General features: G+C 43.9%; 1 protein-coding gene across 1 annotated transcript in view; it reads left to right on the top strand.

The window, feature by feature from the left end:
• Nucleotides 1–24,567, top strand: part of SDK1 (sidekick cell adhesion molecule 1) — a 529,423-nt gene that overhangs the window by 15,795 nt on the left and 489,061 nt on the right. Inside the window, exon 3 of the mRNA XM_060032516.1 lies at nt 1,256–1,403. Within this exon, the coding sequence (XP_059888499.1) occupies nt 1,256–1,403 (148 nt within the window). The remainder of the gene's footprint in view (nt 1–1,255; nt 1,404–24,567) is intronic.

Genomic DNA, 24,567 nt, shown 5'->3' with positions numbered 1-24,567 from the left:
GTAATTACTAGTGACTGGGTAAGGTGCTGTTGCTATACATGTTTAGTTATAGTTTTAATTACTAGGGAGGCTTACATTTTTCTGAACCGTGTTGGTGAAGTCACTCAACTAAACCTGTCTTCAGAATAATTCAGAACTTTTATTCAATTGAATAATTGAAAACATAATTCATAAATAAAAAATTAAGGTCAATACCCCAAACATATTTGAATAAGCTTAGAATTTATTATATTTAATAAATTGTTTAATATAATATCCTTGTTTCTATCCTTTACCTCTAGCGCTAGATTTTATCTCTTTTCTCCTTCTCTTTGATAACAAATTTCACTTTATTTTAAAATAACCGTGCATATTTTCCTAATCTGTTTCATTTGTTTCATCTTTTCCTAGGCTATTAAACACTGCTTGTAACATAGTCAATAATTTCTTCTGGATCACAAATCCGTTGATAACAGAGATCTTTTATGGACTGTTCCAAATTTATATGCGTTCAGACAAAAATGTAGTGTATATGCCGTATCAGCGTGTGTGAACATATATCTGTAGCTAATCATAATATGGAAATTCTTAAAAACTATCAAATGGTACTGATTTAAAAATTGGCCACATATACCCACATTCTAAAGACCGGGGTTTTTTTCCTGTGATCTCATTTTTTAAATGTTGTAAACCAGTAGCACAAAGACTGGAACAAAACCTACCTGCCCCCAATTAAGTCAGTAGTATGGGGTTTGGAGAACCCTCTAAAAATGAATCAATGGTTAAATATTTCTCCCAAAAGATCTTTTAGGGAGCATTCACCCCAGAAACAAAGAAAAGGAGAAACTGAGCAGGACAGCGGCGGGTGCCTGGGTAGAACCAGCTGGAGAGATCTGGGAGCCGGGGGATGTCTGAAATCATTTTATTACCATTTCTGGGAAAATGCTTCATGTGGCATGAGGATGCTTTCCCACAATTTATTTCAATATTAAAATTGGTTGCAAACATTTCATTGTATTATTGCAGCGACACAAAGACCATGAAGTTCTGCTGATTCGCGCACTTCGTGGGTACTTTGGAGGCACATGCTTTGCCTTATGCTCCACTTTACCACCCAGTCTGCACTCATCAGCATTACTGCTCGCCTCTGGTCTTACTGCTTAATTATAGCAACATTGGTGACTTTGCAATAAAATATAGTTATTTCCATCTTTGACCTCCCACCCCCTCAAAAAAGAATTTTCTGAAACTTAAAAGGTCTGATTTTTCTTTGCAGATATGGGAAATTTCGTGGATACAGATCAGAGAGAAATGGTCTCTCAAGGACATGCAGCTGTACTCAACTTACTGCCCATCGCCAGCTGCCCCAGACCTCAAGTGACTTGGTTCAGAGAAGGGCACAAGATTATTCCAAGCAACAGAATGTAAGTTGTTCCAAACTTTAAAGTTTAAAATACATCTCATTACACTTGTTGGTACCATTTCCATATTAAGTATACCAATTAAACTTTGAAAAGACTAACCTGGTCTAGTAGACCTACCTCAATCCTTAATAAACAGCTATTTGAAGACTGGCTTGGAAATTTTTAAGCAGTTTAAGAAAATTGTCATGTGATATTATTCTTTAATATGCCGCATAGCCTAACTAAAGCACCTTTACATACTCTTTATGGTATTTTTTTTCCTTTTTTGAATGCACTTCTGGGATGTCATTTTCATCCTGAGTTGTGTTTAGCGCCAAGTACTGATTTAATGAGCGCTCGTATTTACTCATAGAGCTGTGGGGTTTTTCCCTCTTACTGAGCCGTGTTTGATGCTACTTTCTCTGACGATAAAACAGTAATTGCTGCTTATTTCTCTCTATCCTTTTATCCTACCATGACAGTTTTATTTCCTTTTGTCTAATTAGTGGTTCACGCATCTACTGTAGAGTAGTTGCCTTGTGATTAGTTAAGCATTATTTCAAGGTGTTCTTGCCTATTTCACATTTAAGATATTTATCTAATGCCAAACAGTTTCTGCATTTGGAGCTTTAAGTGATTAAAAAGAACATTTGGTATATATTTTATAAGTGGGCATTTTGCAAGGTAATTTAAAGATAATATACCGAATATAAAGACTTTGAGGATGGACGTTTCTGAAAGAATTGTGAAATGCTATAAGCTTGGGCTAGACGTCAAATATTTATGCCATCAGATGGTTGCACTCAGACAAAAGAAAATTGTGAGAAGAAAATGCGCTTTTTTTCCCCCAAAAAGGATATGTGAAGGCAATTGGCTGAACAGTTTTCAAACGTGCTTTCTCCCCATCTGAGCATCCGTGCAGTCCCTTCTCTAGGTCCAGTGTTGCCGCTCTTCCACTCGGGCGTCAGAGCTCTGCTTGAGCCCACACAGTTCTTAAGCTTATTTAGCAAATGTTTCTGTTTTGGTTATTGGAAACAGGAGAAATATTGAAATATGTAAAATCCATATTTTAAGATTCTAGTAAAAATATAAATTACGTTGGAAAAATGGGATAACTTCTATCCTTTTTCTTTATTTTATTAAAAGTTGCTTATGTATCCACCTTTATATTCATTCCAACTATAACAAATGCCTCTGGAGTTGGGGTGAAACAAAGACGAGGATCAATTTCTCATTCTCTTAGAAGACTGTTAGGCTGAAAAGAAAAAAGCAGCTGAGAGAGATTCTTGTAAAATATTCTGGAAGGTCCTAGTGTTGAGCACAGTGTGGCTGGGCAAAGGTGGGATGAGTGCTGGGGAAGAGTTGGTACAAGGAGGGGTGGGTAGATTGAATTAGGCTTCCTCTCAAACACTGGAGCTTCTAACTAATGTCAACGGTGGAAGGATTATTTTAACTCAGCAGCATACAACTACAGAGTAATTCATTTGTTAACCTGTGGTCTAGCTATGTTCGTGAGACAGCATTTACTCAAGAAGTATAAAAGGATACAGAATGAAATAACTCTTAATTTTATAAGCTGGTTTTTCTTTAACTTGCAAGTTCTTGCTAAAGACTGTTTAATTCCTGGTGAGCTAATAAGGCAAAGACGCTAGTAGGGCTTTAACTTAGTGTCATAGCAAACAAACGGTCTGCTTACAACCATGAAGCTATTGATGAATCTCCAATCTCAGTGGAATAATATGCCTGTATAGCTTTTTTTATTTAAGAGATGAGATGAGGCTGATCATGGATATTTACACTTTCTCAAGGTCCTTTAGTTTCATATTTTCCACCTCATCATCACCCCCATATCTATTTAAGTACCTGCTGTGCAAGATACCATAAATCAGCACTTGCATGGTTTTCTCCACAAGTTTATGCATCATTCAGAGACGTATTACTTTACACATCTAATAAAGTTCAGCTTGGACATCAGATGGAAGGGCATTTATGCCTCTGCCCAGACGGTTGGCAGACAGAACTCAGATGGCATTAGCTCTGTTCTGTGCCACCAGGTATCATTTCCAAATGGAACGTCTGGCTCAAAGTGTTCTGCACCTGTCGAAACAGGTCAAGCCTCTCCTCCTGCTTTTAGCCTGGTTATCTGAGGTCAGCTCCCTAACACAGGGGAGAGACGTCCCTTTGTCATGGGGAGGGAGAACCTCATCTTGCCACCCCACCCCTGTATTTTTTAATATTATCTCATGACCTTAAAACTGTGAGCTTTAGGCTTTTTCTTCATTTTCAAGGGAAACAGTAAGTTTAATGTTCCTTAACTTGAAAAATGAGTTGAGTAGTCTATTAATAATTGTAACAGCAGCTGTTATGTATTGAGGACTACTCTAAACATACCTTCTGTAATCCTCACGTTTGCCTTCTGAGGCAGGTATAATTAGCCATCGGAACTGAAGATTGGAGACGTTACATGACCCACCCAAGGGCACACAGCTGACAAATGGCAGAGCTGGGACTCAAACCCATGTCTGTCTGGCTATAAATCTCATGCTCTCTTCTGCATCAGGCTAATTCTTCTTTTCACTTTACTTTGCTGAACCTTCTTCGTGCTTTTGCTGTATTTTCTCCTTACACTGCTTTCAACTTTTTCCTCCCTTTTTAGAACACCAGGTTTCAATTTGAAATGCTATAGGTTAGCCTGGGTTTGCCGTGAGCCACGGACTCGCGCACACACACCCCCTCGCCAACAGTGAGCGCCCCTGCATGTGCATTGTTTATCCTTTCCGTATGAGGTCTGTTGCTCCCTGTCTTCAGAAATTTTTGACAAAGAGAAGGCAAATGTGGCCCTCCAATTAAGGCATGGACTTTATTAAATTCAGAGGTCTAGGGGGAGATGGAGACAGAAATTATCTCGATACAGGGATCATCAGTTACCTTAGCGCAGGGTGGATGGCAGCGAGAGACACAGGGGTGATGACCATGTGCAGAATGCGGCACCCTGTGAGGGGCTCCTTGTTCTTCGGCTGCATATTGTTGAATGAAGAATAGACTGTGTAGGGCTTCCCTGGTGGCGCAGTGGTTGAGAGTCCGCCTGCCGATGCAGGGGACACGGGTTCGTGCCCCGGTCTGGGAAGATCCCACATGCCACGGAGCGGCTAGGCCCGTGAGCCATGGCCGCTGAGCCTGCGCGTCCGGAGCCTGTGCTCCACAACGGGAGAGGCCACAACAGTGAGAGGCCCGTGTACCGCTAAAAAAAAAAAAAAAAAAAGAATAGACTGTGTAGGAAAAATAGCAGAAATTCATCATCATTTCCAGAAGAGTCGTGGCACCTGAGCTGCTTCACATTCATATGAGAAAGGCTGAATGAAAAACTAGCAAAGTTCTGACTGCAATTTGGGCATTGTTTTTCATTCATTCACCAGGTCCTTGTGCAGGGCATACTCTGAATAGACAGCAGTAAACAAAAGAAAGATCCTGTCCTCAGGGAGCCTACGTCCACCTGGAAGGAAACAGATGCCAGCCTGATGAGTGTAGGATATGCCAGCTGATGACACGTAGTGAGGAGAACACAGAGCAGGGTGACAGAGTAGGGGCGCAGGATGGGGTGGTGGCCATTTTAGACATGAAATCAGAGAAGGCCTCTCGGGTACTAGACTATGAGCAGAGCCCTGAATGAATCCAGGGAGTGAGGCACAGGGGTGTATTGGTGAGAAGAGCATGTGTGAAAGCTCTGAGGGAGGACCGTGCTGGCGTGTTTGAGCAGCAGCAGGGAGGCCAGTGGGGCTGGCGTGGAGCCAGGGAGAGGGCTGGAGATGAGGTGATCAGGGCCCTGGGGCCAGATTCCAGAACCAGATTACTTAGCCATAGTGAGGAGCTGGGCGTTTGCTCTGAGGATCTGAGCAGAGGAGTGATGCAATCTCACTTGGTTCTTCTATTAAGAATTATGTTGAGAACAGGGACTTCCCTGGCAGCGCAGTGGTTAAGAGTCTGCCTGCCAACGCAAGGGACACAGGTCCGATCCCTGGTCTGGGAAGATCCCACATGCCGCGGAACAGCTAAGCCCGTGCGCCACAACTACGGAGCCTGCGAACCACAACTACTGGAACCCACGTGCCTAGATCCCATGCTCCGCAACAAGAGAAGCCACCACAATGAGAAGCCCATGCACCACAACGAAGAGTAGCCCCTACTCGCCGCAACTAGAGAAAGCCCGCATGCAGCAACAAAGACCCAACACAGCCAGAAATAAATAAATAAATTTATTAAATTTAAAAAAAAAGAGGGAATTATGTTAAGAACAGGCTGTAGGGTGGGTGACAGAATCAGAAGCCAGGAGGCCTGTGAGGGGTTTCTGCAGTAATTCAGGTGGCTCGGATCAGGGTGGTGAGAAGTGTCAGATGCTGATATAGTTTGAAAGTAGAAACAATGGGATTTCCCATTGGACTGGATGTAGGGTATGAGAGGAGAGAAGCCATGGGTAACTCAAGAATTTTGGCCTCAGCAACTGATAGGATGGAGTTACCATTTCCTGAAATGGGAAGATGATTTGGGGTGAAACAGTGCTGGTCTGTGTGCGGGGGGTTGGTGGTGGTGTCTGAAATTCGTGTCGGACATGTTAAGTGTGATGTGCTAGTAGGTGGCCAAGGGGGTCCAGTCGTTAGATAGTTGTATATATCAGACTCAAGGTTAGCCAAGAGATCTTGGTTAAACTTGGGGGTTGTTGCCGTGTTGATATTTATAGGTCTTTAAAGCTGTGTATGGACTACATACGCCAGTTAGCAAAGCCCAAAGAGTTCTATCGTTTCACTTAAGATGCCCTTAGCTGCAAGTTACAGAGGATGGCTCTGGCTAAGCAAAAAGAAAATATGTTGGCGTATTTAGAGAACTACAGAACCAAACCACCAGAAGGAGAGGACAGGGTGGTAACCAGGGCTGCTCCCAAGGCCCAAGGAGCAGGGACCAAGGCGGCACTTTCATGGCCTCCCAAGGATATCCAGGTCCTAATGTCTGGAACAGTTGAATTTGTTAGGTAACATGGCAAAGCGGGTGAAGGTAGCAGACTCCGTAGGGAGCTAATAAGTTGGGGAGGTGGGACAACAGCAGTCTCAGGCCAGGAGCAGTTAAGCTGAGGGTCTACACCCATGACCTTCACGTGCCAGGCTCAGCAGCTCTTTCTCTCAACATCTCACCTGGAGTCTTTAGCTAGTGAGAGTCATGAACCCCGTGTTGTATGTGTAGGTCCTGTCTCCGCAAGTGGCTTTCACCTCCCCTGGGTATTGACCATCTAAAATGTCTTTGTTTTTATAACTCTGTCTGGCCTGGTGTTATGCAGAGCAGAAATGCAATATTGGAAAGTGAATGAATGAATGAAGAAATGTGAAGAAAAATCATGTAATATCTGTAAACATCCTCACCAAAAAAGGGAAGAAAATGGCACAGCAAACCTCAGGAGAAAACGGTGCTGATGAAGGAGAAATATATCTTGGGAAAACAAACAGTATTTTGAAAGAATTGAGAATAAGTTATACTCAGAATTATGAATTGGTAATTATAGGTTTTATTTATCTGAGAAGATGAAAAAAGTGCCTGTTTATTTTTCTGATTTACTGAATCCGAACAGTTAGTTTGCTGTCTTTGGGTATCAAAGATGATTATAGCCTTGTCTTACAAATACAGTCTAATTTGATAATAAAATTGTTCTGTGTTATTTCAGTTTAGATAGATGTTCTTTGTTTCCTTATATTTCTCAAAATATGAAATGTGAATGTTGCTGTCATGCAGTATTTCTCTGACCTCCGGGAAGTAATTTGTGTCGGCAGTTATCAGATTAGGACGCAGAAACTCGTCCTGTGCAATTCCATTCTTTTGCTTAATTGCAGGTTCTTGTGCTCAAACTGCATCCTGTAGCCTACCTGACAGGAATGTGTAAGCACAAGTGTACTGGCATGTGTTTTCCTAGGAATGCGTGGTTTATAGATTAAATATTTCAAAGCTCCAGTCAGCTTTGTGAGACGACTTGCCAGGAATGATCTGAATTGTGAAGTATGGGCAGCAAACAGCATTCCAGGTGACTTAGAAACGGTCTGACTCATGATTGTCTATGCTTAAATCCTTGAACATCCATTCACCTATTACCATTTCAATTGCTGCAAGAAAGATTTGTTTAAATTAGCACATGTATTGGAAGTCACAGCTTAATGCTTGAAGGAAGTAGATCTGGTTGTAATGATATTTTTATAGTTAACTGGGTTTTCAAAATAATATGCTTTTAAAATTTTTATATTATGTTTTGTAGGCATTTTGTGAATGTTTATAGAGTATGTCTGTACGTGTGAATTGAGTCATATTTGGTATAAGTAAAGAAAGACTAGGAGATAACGGGCTCCAGACCTGCTTCCACCATTAATTCTGACCTTGGGAAACTTACTCTCCTTTGCCTCAATTTTCTCATGTCAAAAATGAGGAAGGTTGGGTTTCCCTGGTGGCACAGTGGTTGAGAGTCTGCCTGCCGGTGCAGGGGACGCGGGTTCGTGCCCCAGTCCGGGAAGATCCCACATGCCGCGGAGCGGCTGGGCCCGTGAGCCATGGCCGCTGAGCCTGCGCGTCCGGAGCCTGTGCTCCGCAACGGGAGAGGCCACAACAGTGAGAGGCCCGCTTACCGCAAAAAAAAAAAAAAAACAAAATGAAGAAGGTGACATGAAAGACCTCTGAGGTCCTTTCTGGTGTTCACACCAGCTATGCTCATGGGAGGGTGCTCAGGGCCAGGCCTGTCTCTCCCTCCCTCTCTTTCCTCCTTCCTGTACTCAGTAGATGCTTACTGAGCACTTGTTTTGTGCCAAGCACTGTTGTAGCTGCTCGGGACAGGAAGCAGCATGAGGACATCGAAGCTTCTGCCTTTGCTGAGTTATGGTTCAGTGTGGAAACAGGTTAATAACCAGGGTTCTTTTGGGGATGATGAAATCTATGAGGGAAATGGAGGGCGGAACAGGAGAGAACTGAGCGGGAGGGGAGGGAGGTGGGCACTCTGCCTCGAGTGGTCAAGGACGCCTCTCCATGCAGGTGACATTTTAAGGTGACACTCTATTGAGTTGTAATTTACATACAACACAATGTGCAGATTTTAAGCACACAGGTTGATGAATTTTAACAATTGTGTACACGGATGTAATCACTACCCTAAGCAAGTTCCCCAGGGCAGTTCTTACCCCTGGTCCCTGCCCCCCCCACCTGCTAATCTCGTTCTATTACCATAGGTTAGTTTGCTTATGCTAGAATTGCTTCTAAATAGAATCATGGCATATGAGCTCTTTTGTTTCTGCCTTCTTTCATTCGACATAATTTCTGTGATATTCTCGAGGTGGTATTAATAATGATTGTTATTAAATATTTTTTGAGTACCAGGCACTGTTTTAAGTGTTTTCTCTATAATGATTCATTGAATCCTCACAGCACCCCATGGGTTGTACTGTTATTATCGTCACTTTGCTGACAGGAACGACAGAGAGAGGCCAGCAGCTGGTTAGTGTTAGAGCCTTCGACTCTTGAGCCCACACTTTGCCTCTGTGCTGCCCTGCTCTCTCGGGCTCATGTCTGAAAGATCTAGCCGTGCACACATCTGGAGGACGAATATTCTGAGCACCGGGGCCACATACATGCAAAGGCAAATACAAAGCCTGTTGTGTTTGCTAAACTGTGGTCTGGCGCTTAGGGCCTCGTGAACAGCGGGCGAAGAGAGTGGAAAGAGGAGGGGCCGAGAAAGGAAATGGGATCCTGGAGGTGCCAGAATATGGAAGGAAATCTGAGTTTTATTCCACATACAGTGGGACGCCTTTGGAAGAGCTGTGGTTTTAGTTTTTGGAAAATTGTTTGAAATTGTGCTAAAATATGTGTCGCATGACATTTACCGTCTTAACTGTTTTCCACGTAAAGTCAGCGGCATTAAACGCATTCACATTGTCGCGCCGCCATCACCACCACCGATCTTCGGAACTCTTTCGTCTTGTGAAACTGCAGCTCTGTCCCCGTTAAAGGGTAACTCTCCACTCCCCACTCCCCCTGCTCTTGGCACCCACCCTTCTACTTTCTGTCTCTCTGAATTTGACTCCAGTGGGTCCCTCATATAAGTGAAATCATACAGTATTTGTTTTTTCCTCATTTTTAATTAAACTTAATATTTTGAGCTAATTGTAGATTCACATACAGTTGTTAAGAAGTAATACAGGGAGATCCCATACGCCCTTTAAACAGTTCCCCTACCTGGTGAGGCCTTGTAGAGCTGTAGTAGAGCTCACAGCCAGGTGAGACCTCGCAGAGCTGTGGTGCAGCATTGCAGCCAGGTGAGACCTCATAGAGCTGTGGTGCAGCATCACAGCCAGGTGAGACCTCATAGAGCTGTGGTGCAGCATCACAGGTGAGACCTCGCAGAGCTGTGGTGGAGCATCACAGGTGAGACCTCGCAGAGCTGTGGTGCAGCATCACAGGTGAGACCTCGTAGAGCTGTGGTGCAGCATCACAGCCAGGTGAGACCTCATAGAGCTGTGGTGTAGCGTCACAGGTGAGACCTCGCAGAGCTGTGGTGCAGCATCACAGCCAGGTGAGGCCTTTAGAGCTGTGGTGTAGCGTCACAGCCAGGTGAGACCTCGTAGAGTTGTGGTGCCGCGTCATAGCCAGGATATTGATGTTGATACACTCAAAACACAGAACAGTCCCATCACCACAGGACCCCTCACGTTGCCTGTTTATACCAACAGCTACTTTCCCCCAGCCTTTGTCCCCACCCTAAATCCTGGCAATCATGAATCTGTTCCCCATTTCTATAATTGTATCATTTAGAGGATGTTTGATAAATGGCATTGTGCAGTCTGTAAGCTTTTAGGATTGGCGTTTTTCACTCAGCATAATTCTCTGTTCAGGTTACTGCATGTGTGAGTGCTGGGTTCCTTTTTATTGTGTAGTTTTCCATGGTGTGGACATACCACAGCTTGTGTAACCCTTCACCAGGTGAAGGACATTTGGGCTGTGTACAGTTTTTCACCCTTATGAATAAAGCTGCTGCAAATATTCTTGCACATGTTTTGTGTGGACATGTCTTCATTTCTCTGGGATAAATGCCCAGGAGTGCAGTGACTGGTTATATGGTATTTGCATGTTTAGTTTTTTTAAGAAAATGCCAAACTGTTTCCAGAGTTAGTGTACCATTTTATAATCCCACCAACGATGTACAAATGACCCAGTTTCTTTGCTTCCTCACTAGCATTCAATGTTGTCACTATTTTTTTAATTTTAGCCATCTCGATGGATATTTAATTACAACTCATTGTGTTTTTAATTTGCATTTCCCTAATGGCTAATGATGTCGAACATCTTTTAATGTGCTGATTTTAAAAAGAACCAAGGGCTTCCCTGGTGGTGCAGTGGTTGAGAATCTGCCTGCTAATGCAGGGGACACGGGTTCGAGTCCTGGTCTGGGAGGGTCCCACATGCTGCGGAGCAACTAGGCCCGTGAGCCACAACTACTGAGCCTGCGCGTCTGGAGCCTGTGCTCCGCAAAAAGAGAGGCCGCGATAGTGAGAGGCCCGCGCACCACGATGAAGAGTGGCCCCCGCTTGCCACAACTAGAGAAAGCCCTCGCACAGAAACGAAGACCCAACACAGCAAAAATAAATTAATTAATAAACTACCCCCAACATCTTAAAAAAAAAAACCAAATAGGGAAAAACTAAACTTCTTGAAGTGAAAACTACAATCATTTATTTATAAAATCAATTGAATGGGTGAAAGAGCAGACACTATTGCAGCTAAAGTGAGAAATATTGTTCTGGTAGGTCTGAGAAGAATACTCAGAATCAGGCACAGAGATAAAAAGATGGAAAGTACAGAAGACAGGCAAAGAGATATAGAGGATAATCAGTAGAAACCTAAGACAGGTCCCAGAAAGAAAGAATGGAGAGAGTTGGGGCTAGATCACGTTCAACGGCATAATTGTTACAATATTTCCTAACATGAGGAACCCTCAGAGTCAAGAAGCAGAAAAAGCTGCAAATAGGATAAATAAAACTAAATCCAAATCTAGGCTTATTGTAGTGTAACTGTAGAACCTCAAAGACAAAGAAGAAACCTTAAAAGCAACAACACATGTAATTCAGATTTCCTCAATGGAACAGCAATTAGATGACAGTTGACAGCAATAATAGGGAAGATGATAGTACCTGAGGATATAACTGTCATCACAGAATTTCATATCCAGCCAAACTAATATCCAAAAGTAAGGGAGAAAGGAAGACATTTTCAGACTGAGAATTTACATTTCTGAGTACTTGCTGGAAGATCTACTAAGAGTGGGCTTGAGGAAAAGGAATATTGAACCTAGGAGGAAATAGAATGTTAGAAACATTGGTCTTCATTTTATTATTTTTCTCTAGTTAGGAAATGTTTGGTAATTGCAATTTTAATACATTTAAATAACAGAGAAGAAAGTAAAGACAGCAAGATGAGAACTCTGGGAATTTTTATCGAGAATGGCTGCAGAGAAATGGTGAGGATCCATGAGGTCAGGGGGTTGTTTTTTTTCCTTCACGTGGGAAATAACAGAGAATACTCATATGCTAATGGAAATTCTCTCCTAGAGAAGGAGAGTGTGAGGATGCAGTAGAGTGTGAGTGAGGGGCAGAGCCCCGGAGAAGGTAGAGGCTGGGTGGCATGGGCACCCGCATCACCAGCACGTGCACGAGGGCCCCAGTGTGGTGTGGTCCACAGGCTTCACCACTCTGTATGCAGCCCATCAAGGGACAGCCTTTGATAGAGTCAAGGGCAGCTTCCATTACAGAACAGGGCCTGATATGGGTTTGGACGCATGTGGTCTGGCAGACATGCTTGTGGAAAACTGAGGGTTTTCTTGTGGATTTTTGTTTCCTCTGTGAATATTGGGATGAGGTTATAAGTTTAGAGTGAAGTGTGACACAAGAAGAGAGGTGAAGGTACTCAGTAATTATCTGGAGAGTCAAAAGCAAATTGAGCAACACGCTAGACTTAGGGACCAGTTGAGTACAGTGGCACCTTTGCGGTTTGTGGTCATGGATTGTCACGGTAAAGTTGTAGAGAAGGCAGCTCTACAAAGAAGAATGAAGTGTAGCCTGTCACGTGGGACCAAGGAACAAGAACATGGAGGGTTTGCAGATGGGAGGTGGCTCTTGGTTGTCTGGGAGTTGTGTGAGGGAGGAGGTGATGGGTGGTCCAATTCGGCAGAGTCAGGAGACTGCAGCCCGTGAAGTGGAAGGATACCTGAGTGGGGGACTGAGAGGAAGTGGGTGCTCTGGGCACCTCAGACCGTCCTATCCTCACCGTGACCGCTCCAGCCAGTCCCTTCCATTGGAAGGGATCAGGTGATGCAGTCCAGGAGGGTGGCCAAGTTAAATTCTTGGGGGGTAGACTTTGGCCCTTGGTGAGTCAGGATGGGTGTATGCAGGTGAGGGGTGCGGACCAGCAGATCCCAGCTGGACTCTCGAGGGACACAGCTCCGTGCAGCTTCTTGGAAGTCCTCCTGAGGGTCAGGCACAGCTGCACCGCTGGAGTCAGTGGGATCAAGCCCTCCTTGGTCTGTGCTCTCTCTTCCTGTCCCTCCTTCCTGCTTACCTGTGATGACACACACATCAGGCAGGGCTCTGCTTCCCAGAAAAACTGGGCTGAGACATGGGGCATTTGAGGGCTAGGCTTCAGAATGGAATTTCTGTAGGGGCTGGCAAGGTTTAGGGGGTGACCGTGAGCACGGGGCTGAGATGGTGTGGAGGAAATGTCCGTGGAGGACCGAGGCCACAGTGTGAGCGTGGACGGAGATGTGGATGCTGAGCCGTGCAGGATGACGGCAGAAGGAGCTGGGGGAGATGGAAAGCCGGGAGCTTCCTTCCTCAGTCAGTGGGCGGAGGAAGGGGACACATCGGGAATAAACAGTGCTGTAGCTGGGTCACCTGGGCTTCAGAGGAGCTGGGGTTTGCAAGGAGGAAGAGGTGACATGGTTAGCGTGTGTTGGTGGCACGGAGGGGGCTTGCTCTGGGTAGCCCAGCACAGCGAACACCTCCTTGGACTGCTCCTCTGAGCATTTGGCTCCAACATCTGCAGCTTGGAATCCCACCACTGTAGACTGAGCGTTTGGATGTGGATGTGGGTCCTTTGGGAGGTGCTCAGGTCGTGATGGTGGAGCCCCATACTGGGATGAGTGCCCTATAAAAGAGACCCCAGAGAGCTCCTCGCCCCTGCCACCACTCGAGGACACAGCGAGAAGACGGCCGTCTGTGAACTGGGAAGTGGGTTCTCACCAGCCCCTTGATCTTGGACTTCCCAGCCTCTAGAACTGTGAGAAATAATGTTTTTGCTTATGAATGACTTAATCTATGGTATTTTGTTATAGTGGGCTGAATCGACTAAGACGCCCACCCAGGGGCATCTCTCTATCCTGGGGGCAGGTCACGTAACCTCACAGCGCCTCTGCTTCCTTTAGGAGAGGGAGAATGGTCTCTTCCTCCTGGAGTTGTCAGGACATTTAACCAGGGATAATGGAGTGAGAAGTAATTTACTACCTAATGTTCGAGGATGTGAAGACAGTACATGCTACATGTCACCCGCATCACATTGCGTGTAGCAATCATGTCCTGATGCTTGCTTCAAAAAGTCCTGTATAGATGTGGCTGAGTGCATGGCTGTGCCTGTAGGTGTCTTCTGGGAGTTAGAGCCAGCTGGGAAGAGAACGTGCTGGAGCCCTGGGGCACAGCACCTCTGCCTTAGCTCCTATACATGCTCCATGGACTTTTCCAAGTGCTGATTTCTAAAGCCTAGAAAGTTCTTTTTGTTGTGGTCGTTCTAACCACACCAGGAGGAGTCCCGTCCTCTGAGCTGATATTATCCTGGAGACTAGTATTAATGTCCACAGAAGCAGGTAAAAGGTTGGAAGCACTGCATCTCTTTGTTGAATGGTGTACGGAGTGCTGACCAGGGCTCCAGCTCATTGTGCTTTATCCTGGAACCTGACTGGGCATAGTGAGAGGAGGGCTAAGGTCGTTGTGAGAATTTCACATTTTCTTTCAGGTTGTTAGTCATTGTGACACTGTTGTATGAAGGGTTACCTTATAAACAGTAGGAGACCAGGTTATGGGCTACACCTGGCAGCAGCCGGGTACTTAAGTGTGAGGCCTGCATCATGATGCAATGCAGATGCATGTAATGAAGGTCACTGGGCATGTGCAGGCAGCTGACACTGCACCTGCTGCTTTGGGATTCAGGGTACCTCACAGCCAGAGGACCATTCCCGTGCAAAAGGAGTAGCCTGAGGGATGGGCCAGGGCATCTTACAATTACTTGGTTCCACTTGAGTTGGCAATGTAGTGTTTAACTTTAATGACAAGAGTTTAATACTCTACGTACCGATTTTTCATTTGAAAATAAAATACCACTTCATTTTACATGAGCAGATCTAGCAACAATAATGAATTTCTTTACAAATATTAGCCTATTATACATCTTAAGTCAGTTGCACATAATTGCATCTCACCAGCCCTACATAATACTTTAATTAAAACTAGGATAATGAAAATAGTTTCTTTTTAATAAATTTATTTATTTTATTTATTTATTTTTGGCTGCGTTGGGTCCTTGCTGCTGTGCGCGGGCTTTCTCTAGTTGCGGTGAGTGGGGGCCACTCTTCGCCGCACTGCGCAGGCTTTGCACTGCAGTGGCCTCTCGTTGCGGAGCACAGGCTCCACGTGTGCGGGCTTCAGTAGTTGTGACTTGTGGGCTCCAGAGCGCAGGCTCAGTAGCTGCGGCACATGGGCCCAGCTGCTCCGCAGCACGTGGGATCCTCCCCGACCAGGGCTGGAACCTGCACTGGCAGGTGGACTCCCAACCACTGTGCCACCAGGGAAGCCCGAAAATACAGTTTTAAGGAACAGTAAATGCTGAAGTTGCCAAGCCTAGAATGTGTTAGTTCGAATCATACCTCACTCTGTTTTAGCTCTTAAATCTGTATCTACATTATGTTTTGAAATGGCAACAATCATGAGCAAGAGGCATTTTTTTTGAATTTTATTTTTTTATACAGCAGGTTCTTATTAGTTGTCTGTTTTATACCTATCAGTGTATATATGTCAATCCCAATCTCCCAGTTCATCCCACCCCACCACCCCACCACTTTCCCCATTGGTGTCCATACATTTGTTCTCTACATCTGTGTCTCTATTTCTGCCTTGCAAACTGGTTCGTCTGTACCATTTTCTAGGTTCCACATATATGCATTAATAGACAATATTTGTTTTTCTCTTTCTGATTTACTTCACTCTGTATGACAGTCTCCAGGTCCATCCACATCTCCACAAATGACCCAATTTCGTTCACTTTTATGGCTGAGTAATATTCCATTGTATATATATACCACATCTTCTTTATCCATTCGTCTGTCGATGGGCATTTAGGTTGCTTCCATGACCTGGCTATTGTAAATAGTGCTGCAGTGAACAATGGGGTGCATGTGTCTTTTTGAATTATGGTTTTCTCTGGGTATATGCCCACTAGTGGGATTGCTGGGTCATTTGGTAATTCTATTTTTAGTTTTTTAAGGAACCTCCATGCTGTTCTCCATGGTGGCTGTATCAATTTACATTCCTACCAACAGTGCAAGAGGGTTCCCTTTTCTCCACACCCTCTCCAGCATTTGTTGTTTGTAGATTTTCTGATGATGCTGATTCTGACTGGTGTGAGGTGATACCTCATTGTAGTTTTGATTTGCATTTCTCTAATGATTAGTGATGCTGAGCATTCTTTCATGTGCTGCTTGGCCATCTGTATGTCTTCTTTGGAGAAATGTCTATTTAGGTCTTCTGCCCATTTTTTGATTGGGTTTGTTTTTTTAATATTGAGCTGCGTGAGCTGTTTATATATTTTGGAGATTAATCCTTTGTCCGTTGATTCACTTGCAAATATTTTCTCCCATTCTGAAAGTTATCTTTTCATCTTGTTTATAGTTTCCTTTGCTGTGCAAAAGCTTTGAAGTTTCATTAGGTCCCATTTGTTTATTTTTGCTTTTATTTCTGTTACTCTAGGAAGTACATCTAAAAAGATCTTGCTGTGATTTATGTCAAAGAGTGTTCTTCCTATGTTTTCCTCTAAGAGTTTTATAGTGTCCAGGAGGCATTTTAAAATATGTTTATTAGTATGTACTAGTAAATAATATGCTTCCTTATGGCCGTCATGTATCTGTCTATCCCCCTTGCATATATAGTTGGTTGTTTGCTACTAATTATAATCTGTAGAAGCAGATTAAGGTTTTCTTTGTCTTTTTTCTCCCAGTTTTATTGAGATATAATTGACATATAACACTGTATTATTTTAAGATGCACAACATCATGATTTGATATATATGCATATATATACTACAAGAAGTTTAGTGAATACTCCTCACAACACAGTTAAAGTGTTTTTCTTGTGATGAGAACTTTTAGGATATACTCTCTTAACAACTTTCAAATACACAATATAGTACTGTTAACTGTAGTCCCCATGCTATACATCACATGCTTAGGACTTATTTGTCTTATAACTGGAAGTTCATACTTTTGGACCACCTTCACCCCTTGCCTCCCACTGCCCCACTCTGGTAACCAACAGAATACTAGCAAACAGAATCTAACCATACCTTTGCCCATTTTGTATTGGATTATTTCTTTGTCTTTGAAGGCCCAGCAACTTAGCACAGTGCTTGGCCATACTTACTTAATGTTATTGGATGAATGGATAAGTATTTCTTGGGTGAATAAATAAATAGTAGTACTTGGCTCATTCTGGGGAGATGGTGTGGGACTACGTACACTAGGCTGAGACTCAGAAAATGAAGGTCTCAGTCTCAGCTTTGTCCCTTAGTAGCTGTGTGAGCTTGGGCAAGTCTTTTTTGACTGTTGCCAACAAAGATGATGTAATGGGATATCTCAAATGGAAATAAGGATACCTACACCGCCACGCTCTTGGAATTATTATGGGGAGCATTTATTTGATGGATAGAATTACAGATGTGAAAACACTTTCTAACCTGTAAAGTAAATGTAATGTAGTGGTGTTATTATCATCTCCTCTTCTGCTCGTTATCCTAATTATATAAATGAACATGCATTAGTATTCAAAGGCAACTAACTAATCATCAGCTCATTGGAACTATGGATTTTTTAGGTTTTTTTTTTAATATAAATTTATTTATACATTTATGGCTGCGTTGGGTCTTCCTTGCTGCGCGCAGGCTTTCTCTAGTTGCGGCGAGCGGGGGCTACTCTTCATTGTGGTGCGTGGGCTTCTCATTGCGGTGGCTTGTTGTGGAGCATGGGTTCTAGGCACACGGGCTTCAGTAGTTGTGACACGCGGGCTTCAGTAGTTGTGGCTCGCGGGCTCTAGAGCACAGGCTCAGTAGTTGTGGCACACGGGCTTAGTTGCTCCATGGCATGTGGGATCTTCCCAGACCAGGGCTCGAACCTGTGTCCCCTGCACTGGCAGGCGGATTCTTAACCACTGCGCCACCAGGGAAGCCCCATTTAGGTTGTTTTGCAGTGAATTTTCAGTCCTTGGTTAGCGGTACCTGTAGTACAGAATACAAGGAGATACGCCCCTCCCATCTCCCCTTCCTTCCTTCGTCAGTTAAAATGTCCTAGAGTCTGTCATACAGAGTGAAGTAAGTCAGAAAGAGAAAGACACATACTGTATGCTAACACATATATATGGAACTTAAGAAAAAAAAATGTCATGAAGAACCTAGGGGTAAGACAGGAATAAAGACACAGACCTACTAGAGAATGGACTTGAGGATATGGGGAGGGGGGAAGGGTAAGCTGTGACAAAGCGGGAGAGAGACATGGACATATATACACTACCAAATGTAAAATAGATAGCTAGTGGGAAGCAGCCGCATAGCACAGGGAGATCAGCTCGGTGCTTTGTGACCACCTAGAGGGGTGGGATAGGGAGGGTGGGAGGGAGGGAGACGCAAGAGGGAAGAGATATGGGAACATATGTATATGTATAGCTGATTCACTTTGTTATAAAGCAGAAACTAACACACCATTGTAAAGCAATTATACTCCAATAAAGTAAAAAAAAAAAAAAAGTCCTTGGGAAGTTTAAGCCAGTCTTAATATTGGCTGGTAATTAGGGAGGCATTTCTACCTGTGCATCTAATGTATAGTTTATTACACAGTCAAACATAAGTGACTTTTATTAGCTTCTCTTTTAGATTAGCAATATCAGTGTTGCTCTTCCTAAACACAGGTCATTTATTCATTCACTTATCTGTTCACTGAACAAGTACCGAATTGCACTGGCGCCATCCATGGAAGCTACTCCTGAAGCACCACATTCCCTGTGAAGGAAATGTGCTCTGGGCTCTGGCCAAGGGGTACTGCCGACGTAAGTCCAGAAGACTTTGTAACACCGTCCCGTTCGTAGCCTAGAGGCGGGGCCTGGCCTGTGAGGGCAGCTTCTGGCGATGCTCCAGGATGCACATCGCCTGCACGCCCACGGAGAGCCAGCTGTCACGGTGTGATTCAGCTTTCACTTGCACCTGGGGACTCTGTAACCCCGGTAAGCCTGCTCCCATCTGGTCTCACCCCTGGGTCTTTAGGCAGAAATATTGCATACCAACGTGAAGTTCTCCCACACAAAGAAGGAGGGGAAAAGAAGCCCAGGAAGGAAGGGATGTTCTTAGAGCTCAGAGAAAGCCGCAGGACGTGTGTCCCACTCCAGGGCCTTCGTGCACCTCAGGCCTGGTGCCGTAAGGAGCTGAGAACTGGAGAGATCAAGGCAGTGGGGGCATGGAGAGGGTCAGAGGTCACACAGATGGGCAGTGGCCAGCTGAACTTGTCAGAAGGCGCTGGTACGGTTGGCAGCCTGCATCCACTGGGTGCCCTCTTTGTGGGAGGAGAGGCAACGTTGCCGGAGATCCCGTGTATGGAAGTGGTCGAGGAACGTAAGTAGAAGCAGGGGCGGTCCTGTGGGGGTGTATGAGGGGCAGCATGGGCTTTGGAAAGCACTCTGGGTTTAAGCAAGAAGAGCCGACTTTGAGAACCAGCTGTACTCTTTGGTCATTTTCTGATTCTCGGCGGGCCTAACTTAACATCTGGGGGACTCAGCTTTTTCACACACAGAATGGGGTAAAGCCAATCCTGTGAATGTCTGATGTGAAAACGTTTTGCCCCCCCAGTTGTTGGCTGGGGTTCTGACGGGAAGTGGAGGGAGCTGGCTGTCCTTGGGGGTGAAGGTCTGCGGGGCAGGGTAGGTGAAGTACAGCCAGTGCAGATGCTGCAGAGGGTGCCGCACGGCTCTTTTCTTTCTGCAAGACTGCTCTAAATCTCTGCCAGTAAAGAAGGCAGAGGAAGGCTTATCACACCAGTGTTGTGGATGACTGCATGGGGGAGAAAGTGGCTACGTGATCTAAGGTCGAATCTGCTTCAGTGATGGAGCCAAGGACGGAGTTGAGCACCTGAATGATGCCTTTCTGGTTCTTTCTGTGAATGTTGATGGCAGAGTTGAGCTTGTCCAGAAGGGCAGTGGTTTGCAAAGGGGCCCGCAGTGGGCATTTGCCACCCATTCTTTGACTCCACGATGCCACGTGTAGCCAGGTGTCCTAGGGCAAGTCTCTAACTTCTGTGAGGCTCCCTTTGTTCTTCTGGAAAACACAAGTGATGATATAGCAGCCTGCCCACCTCACAGGACTTTTACTTTTGTGTGTGATATTCAAATATGATAACAGATATAATAGCCTTTTGTGAATTACAAAGTGTCATGTCTGTGTAATGTGGAATCATTTTCTCATGAGGGCTCATTCTTCGCTGTCATCAGATCCGACCAAAGCCTAGTTAGATCTAATTGCTGGAGTTTTTGCATCCAGATGACAGTCCCTAAAGTCAAGGGCATCATTCGTCCATTCAGTCTGTCCACCAGCCAGCACTGTGCTAGGATCTGGGGATAAAAAGATCAATACAATGATTCTGGCTCAAAAGGGCTCACACTCTAGTGAATGGACGGTAGCATTTGATTGTAGTTCATCCTGCATAGTCTTTTTTTTTTAAAAAAAAGCTGCATTGAGATGTAACCAACTTATCATTAATTCTTTTTAAAAAATAGCTTTTGGGACTTCCCTGGTGGTGCAGTGGTTAAAACTCCGCGCTTCCCCTTCATAGGGTGCGGGTTCAATCCCCGGTCAGGGAACTAACATTCTGCCTGCTGCGCAGCGCGGCCAAAAGGTAAAAATTAGAAAAAAGTTGTTTTAAAAGAAAGAGTATATCTTTTGAACTGTATAATCAGTGGTATTTAGGGTGCAGTCGACCCTCCGTACACCTGCTTCCTCTGTGTGCATAGTCAGCTGACCATGGACCCTGCGTAGTGTTTACTATTGAATGATATCCACGTATAGGTGGACCTGCGCAATTCAAACCTGTGTTGTTCAAGGGTCAACTGTATTCACAGAGTTGGACAATCATCACCACTGACAGAATATTTCCATCACCCCGAAAGAAAGCCCCATACCCAGTAGCTGTCGCGCACCATCCCCCGCTCCCCCCAGACCCTGGCAGCCACTCATCTACTTTCTGTCTCTCTGCACTTGTCTGTTCTGGACGTTTCATATAAGAGGAATCATGTACTCTGTGGCTTTTTGACACCTGACACCATGTATAGTCTTTAGTCAGTTGTTTCTTTTCTTTTTTTTTCTTTTTTGACGTTTCACTGATAATCATTAAATATTTCATTGAATCTTCTTCTTTACTTTCACTGATCATCATTAAATATTTCATTGGATCTTTTTTTTTTTCCATAACTTTCTTGAGCTAAGTTCTGTGTGGGTAAAGAAAAGACATTCCTTCATTTCTTTAAGAAATATTTACCAGATGCTTCCTTTGTGTCAGACACTCTAGCAGGTTATGATGCCACATGGGTCCCTATTCTCACAGAATTTACAGTCCAGTAAGGGTAAACAGATGCAAAATGGGCAAACGAACAAACACATCAAGAGAATCAACCCTATCCAAGGACATAACATTGAGATCAAAATTTGAAGAGAGAGAAGGAGCCAGTGACATGAAGAAATGGGGCTGGATGTTCTGGGTGCAGCATTGGCCAAGAAGCTGAAGTGGGAAAGAGCCTGGTGGTCTAAGATCTGAAAGGAATCCATCTGCGTGGCGACCGTGAGTGGAATACCCCAGATGACATCAGGGCCCCAGCCATGTGGCTATGGAAAAGGGTTTGGGTTTTATTCTAAGTGCAGTGGAGGGACTTGGAGGGTGTCATGATCTGATTTGCTTTAAGAAAAATCTGGCTGCTTTGTGAAGACTTGATGGTAACAGTGAGAATGGAATCCTTAGGAAGTTTTGGCAAACATCTTATTTTGCAAATGAGGTACTGGTAGCTTGGATTAAGACAGGGCAGAGGAAATGGAGAAAGTGGACAAATTAGAGCTATCGGTCAAAAGTATAATCAACAGTTATATTCAACAGTGTGAATAAGTCATAACAAAATAAGGATTAAAAAAGTAGAATCAGTAGGGCTTACAGATGAATTTGGTATGCAGTAGAGTCAGGCTTTCTGTTTCTGATTTGAGACTTGGGTATATATTTTCTGAAATAATGACAACTGGATAAGAATGCTTTTGGGTCATGATAAGTTGGAGAGAGATGCTCATGAAGAATCAGCATAGAAAGATCAACTTTTAGATCAACAGTTGGATGTACACAAGTGTGGAGCTCAAAGGAAAGATCTAAGCTTGAGATACAAAATTGGGAATCATCAGTATACAGGTGGTATTTAAAACCATGAGAAGGGTGAGCTCTTCTGGGGAGAGAGATACTAGACAGAAAAGAAGAGAAGCCAGCTCTGAGAACATTATTTCTCAACATTTAGAGAAATAAAATGCCCACAGAAAGATAGAGAGCAGGAAGGGAAGAGGCAACCAGGAGTGTCTGATGTCATGGAATCACCAAGAAAAGAACATTTTACCTGAATCCAGCCCACACGTAGTCTGAGTCAAGAGAACTTGAATTCCAGGACAAAGAAAATGAGGAGGGGGAGAGGGGATCACAGGAGAAGCTCTAGCAAAGCAGAGGAGGAGAAAAGGCAGTGTGAGGCAGAGAAGGGAAAAGCGGAGAAGGAGGGAAAAGCCTGTCATTTTGTAGCTTGCGTCACCTTTTGGGTAAAACCGCACGTAAGGGACTCAGTTCTGCAGCCTGGTTGGGAAGAGGTCCAGTTTTCCTCTCTGCCGTAGCCATAAATCAGAAGGCCCTCTGGAAGAAATGTGTTGTGGACAGATTAGAAAGTTTGGGATCAAAACAACCGTAACAGCCTAGTTCATGCTTCACCAGGATGATTTTTCTCGGTGTTTTAGTGCTCAGTCTTTATCATCGCTGACAGAATTGTACTGTTTTACCTTGGAAGATTATAAATGGGGAGTAATCCTTAGAACTTATTTATCTTTGAAAGCATGAATCTTCTTTAGTCTAGACATGCCCATTCATTATCAGGCAAGGTAAAGTATTATATCCAAGAGATAAATTATGTCCTTTGGTTATATGTACAATGTGTATACTTTATTTTTGTAGTCAGAGTCTATAGTTTAATGCATGAAACAATTTTGTGTATTACCTGTGCTGAGTAATCTTGGGTATTTAGAAATTGCCTATGTGAAGTCTACCCGTTTTAACACATGCCTTTCATTCAGTGAAATCATTGGGAAATCATCATTGCCTACTCCGAAGGTCTAGATCATTCTTTACCTGTGCTCTGTGGAGTTTAGTATTCTGTCTGAAACCTGTGTCACGCCAAGTACTTTACACAACTAATTTACTCTCAATAGTCTTATTAACTTTTTCTTATTTTAAAACTAGATACATATGGAGAAATCATAGTCTGTTTTGAAGCTGCTGTGTATGGGTTAATATTATTGAATTAAATTTTAGTTAAATTTAAGAATTTTGTCTGTGGAAATGGATGTAAAACAGTACTTGTGTTCATTAAAGTTGGAGAGGAAAGAGGAATTGGCAGCCTGCCGATGGCTTATCTCTGGTCTTTAGTTGTGAGCGGAACGTCTAGCTGTTTAGTGCCTGGCTTTCATCTAACACACTCTATATGAATTTAAATAAATTGTAAATGCCCCAGATAAATTTTAGTCATTTCTTTGATCTAATGATGAAATAAGGAATTGTGGTAATGATGGAACATTTGAAAAGCATCTAATGGTTAAAATTTTTAAAAAGTACTGCTTCTAAATATTTAGTGGAAAATGTCCTTAGCATTTTCTGTTATCTTCCTATTCTTCTTAACATGGTTAGGAAGGATGATAGCTACAACTTGAAAAGAAGCAATATAAAATGGTGGCTAAGATTGTGAACTCTGAAATCACATGGCCTGAGTTCAGACCCTGGTTCTGCCCTTTAATGGTGTGTGACCTTGGGCGCAAACTCAGCTTCTCTGTGACTCAGTTTCCTCTTCTGTGTGGCTGGAATAACTACAAACCCTGCCTCACAGGACTGTGCAAGCACCTGTCCGTTTAGAGGGCTTGGACCAGCTCCTGGATCACGTAAGAGCATCATAACTGTTAGTGGTTCTTATTTCTCTCATTATTATTACTTAATTGAGGGTTTCAAATAGAGGAGGAGGCAGTGGTTGTGTTATCCTCTTGGTGTTAATTCCCTTCAAGTAAATCTTGCAAAGCAAAATTGCATTTTGTATTTCTGATTACTTCCATCCCATCTAGAGGTGTGAAAATCATTTCCTTACTCCTTCATGTGAACAAACGTCCAAGTTCTCGATAGCAACAGGTAAGATGGAACTGATGAAGCAGTAGTGAGGTAGATCCTGTGGGGTTAGCTGTAACGAAGTAGTGCGGGTTTTAGGGGTGTGATCCAATGTGTCACAGTATCTCCAAGAAGATATCCTCTTCGGTTACAGGAAATAGCCCCGGAACGTTTCGCAGGGTGAGACTTGGAGCAAGGGACACATCTCTTCCTAGCCCCCTTGCCATGCCTTTCAGCTTAGTCCTGAAAGGAGCAAAGCCATCGCTGCGGACAGCTCTCTAAGATTCCATTTGTCCTTGGAAAGACCCTATTTTAGCATGGCAGTGGTGCTGCCAGGAGGTACACGCCTCCCGGGCCCTGAGAACAGGGGTGCTGATGTGGACACTTGA

This window comes from Delphinus delphis, chromosome 15 (genome assembly GCF_949987515.2).
Source record: "Delphinus delphis chromosome 15, mDelDel1.2, whole genome shotgun sequence".
In the NCBI taxonomy this organism is placed as follows: Eukaryota; Metazoa; Chordata; class Mammalia; order Artiodactyla; family Delphinidae; genus Delphinus; species Delphinus delphis.
Note: the sequence above shows the minus strand (reverse complement) of the source record. Positions and strands in the feature narration are given on the sequence as shown.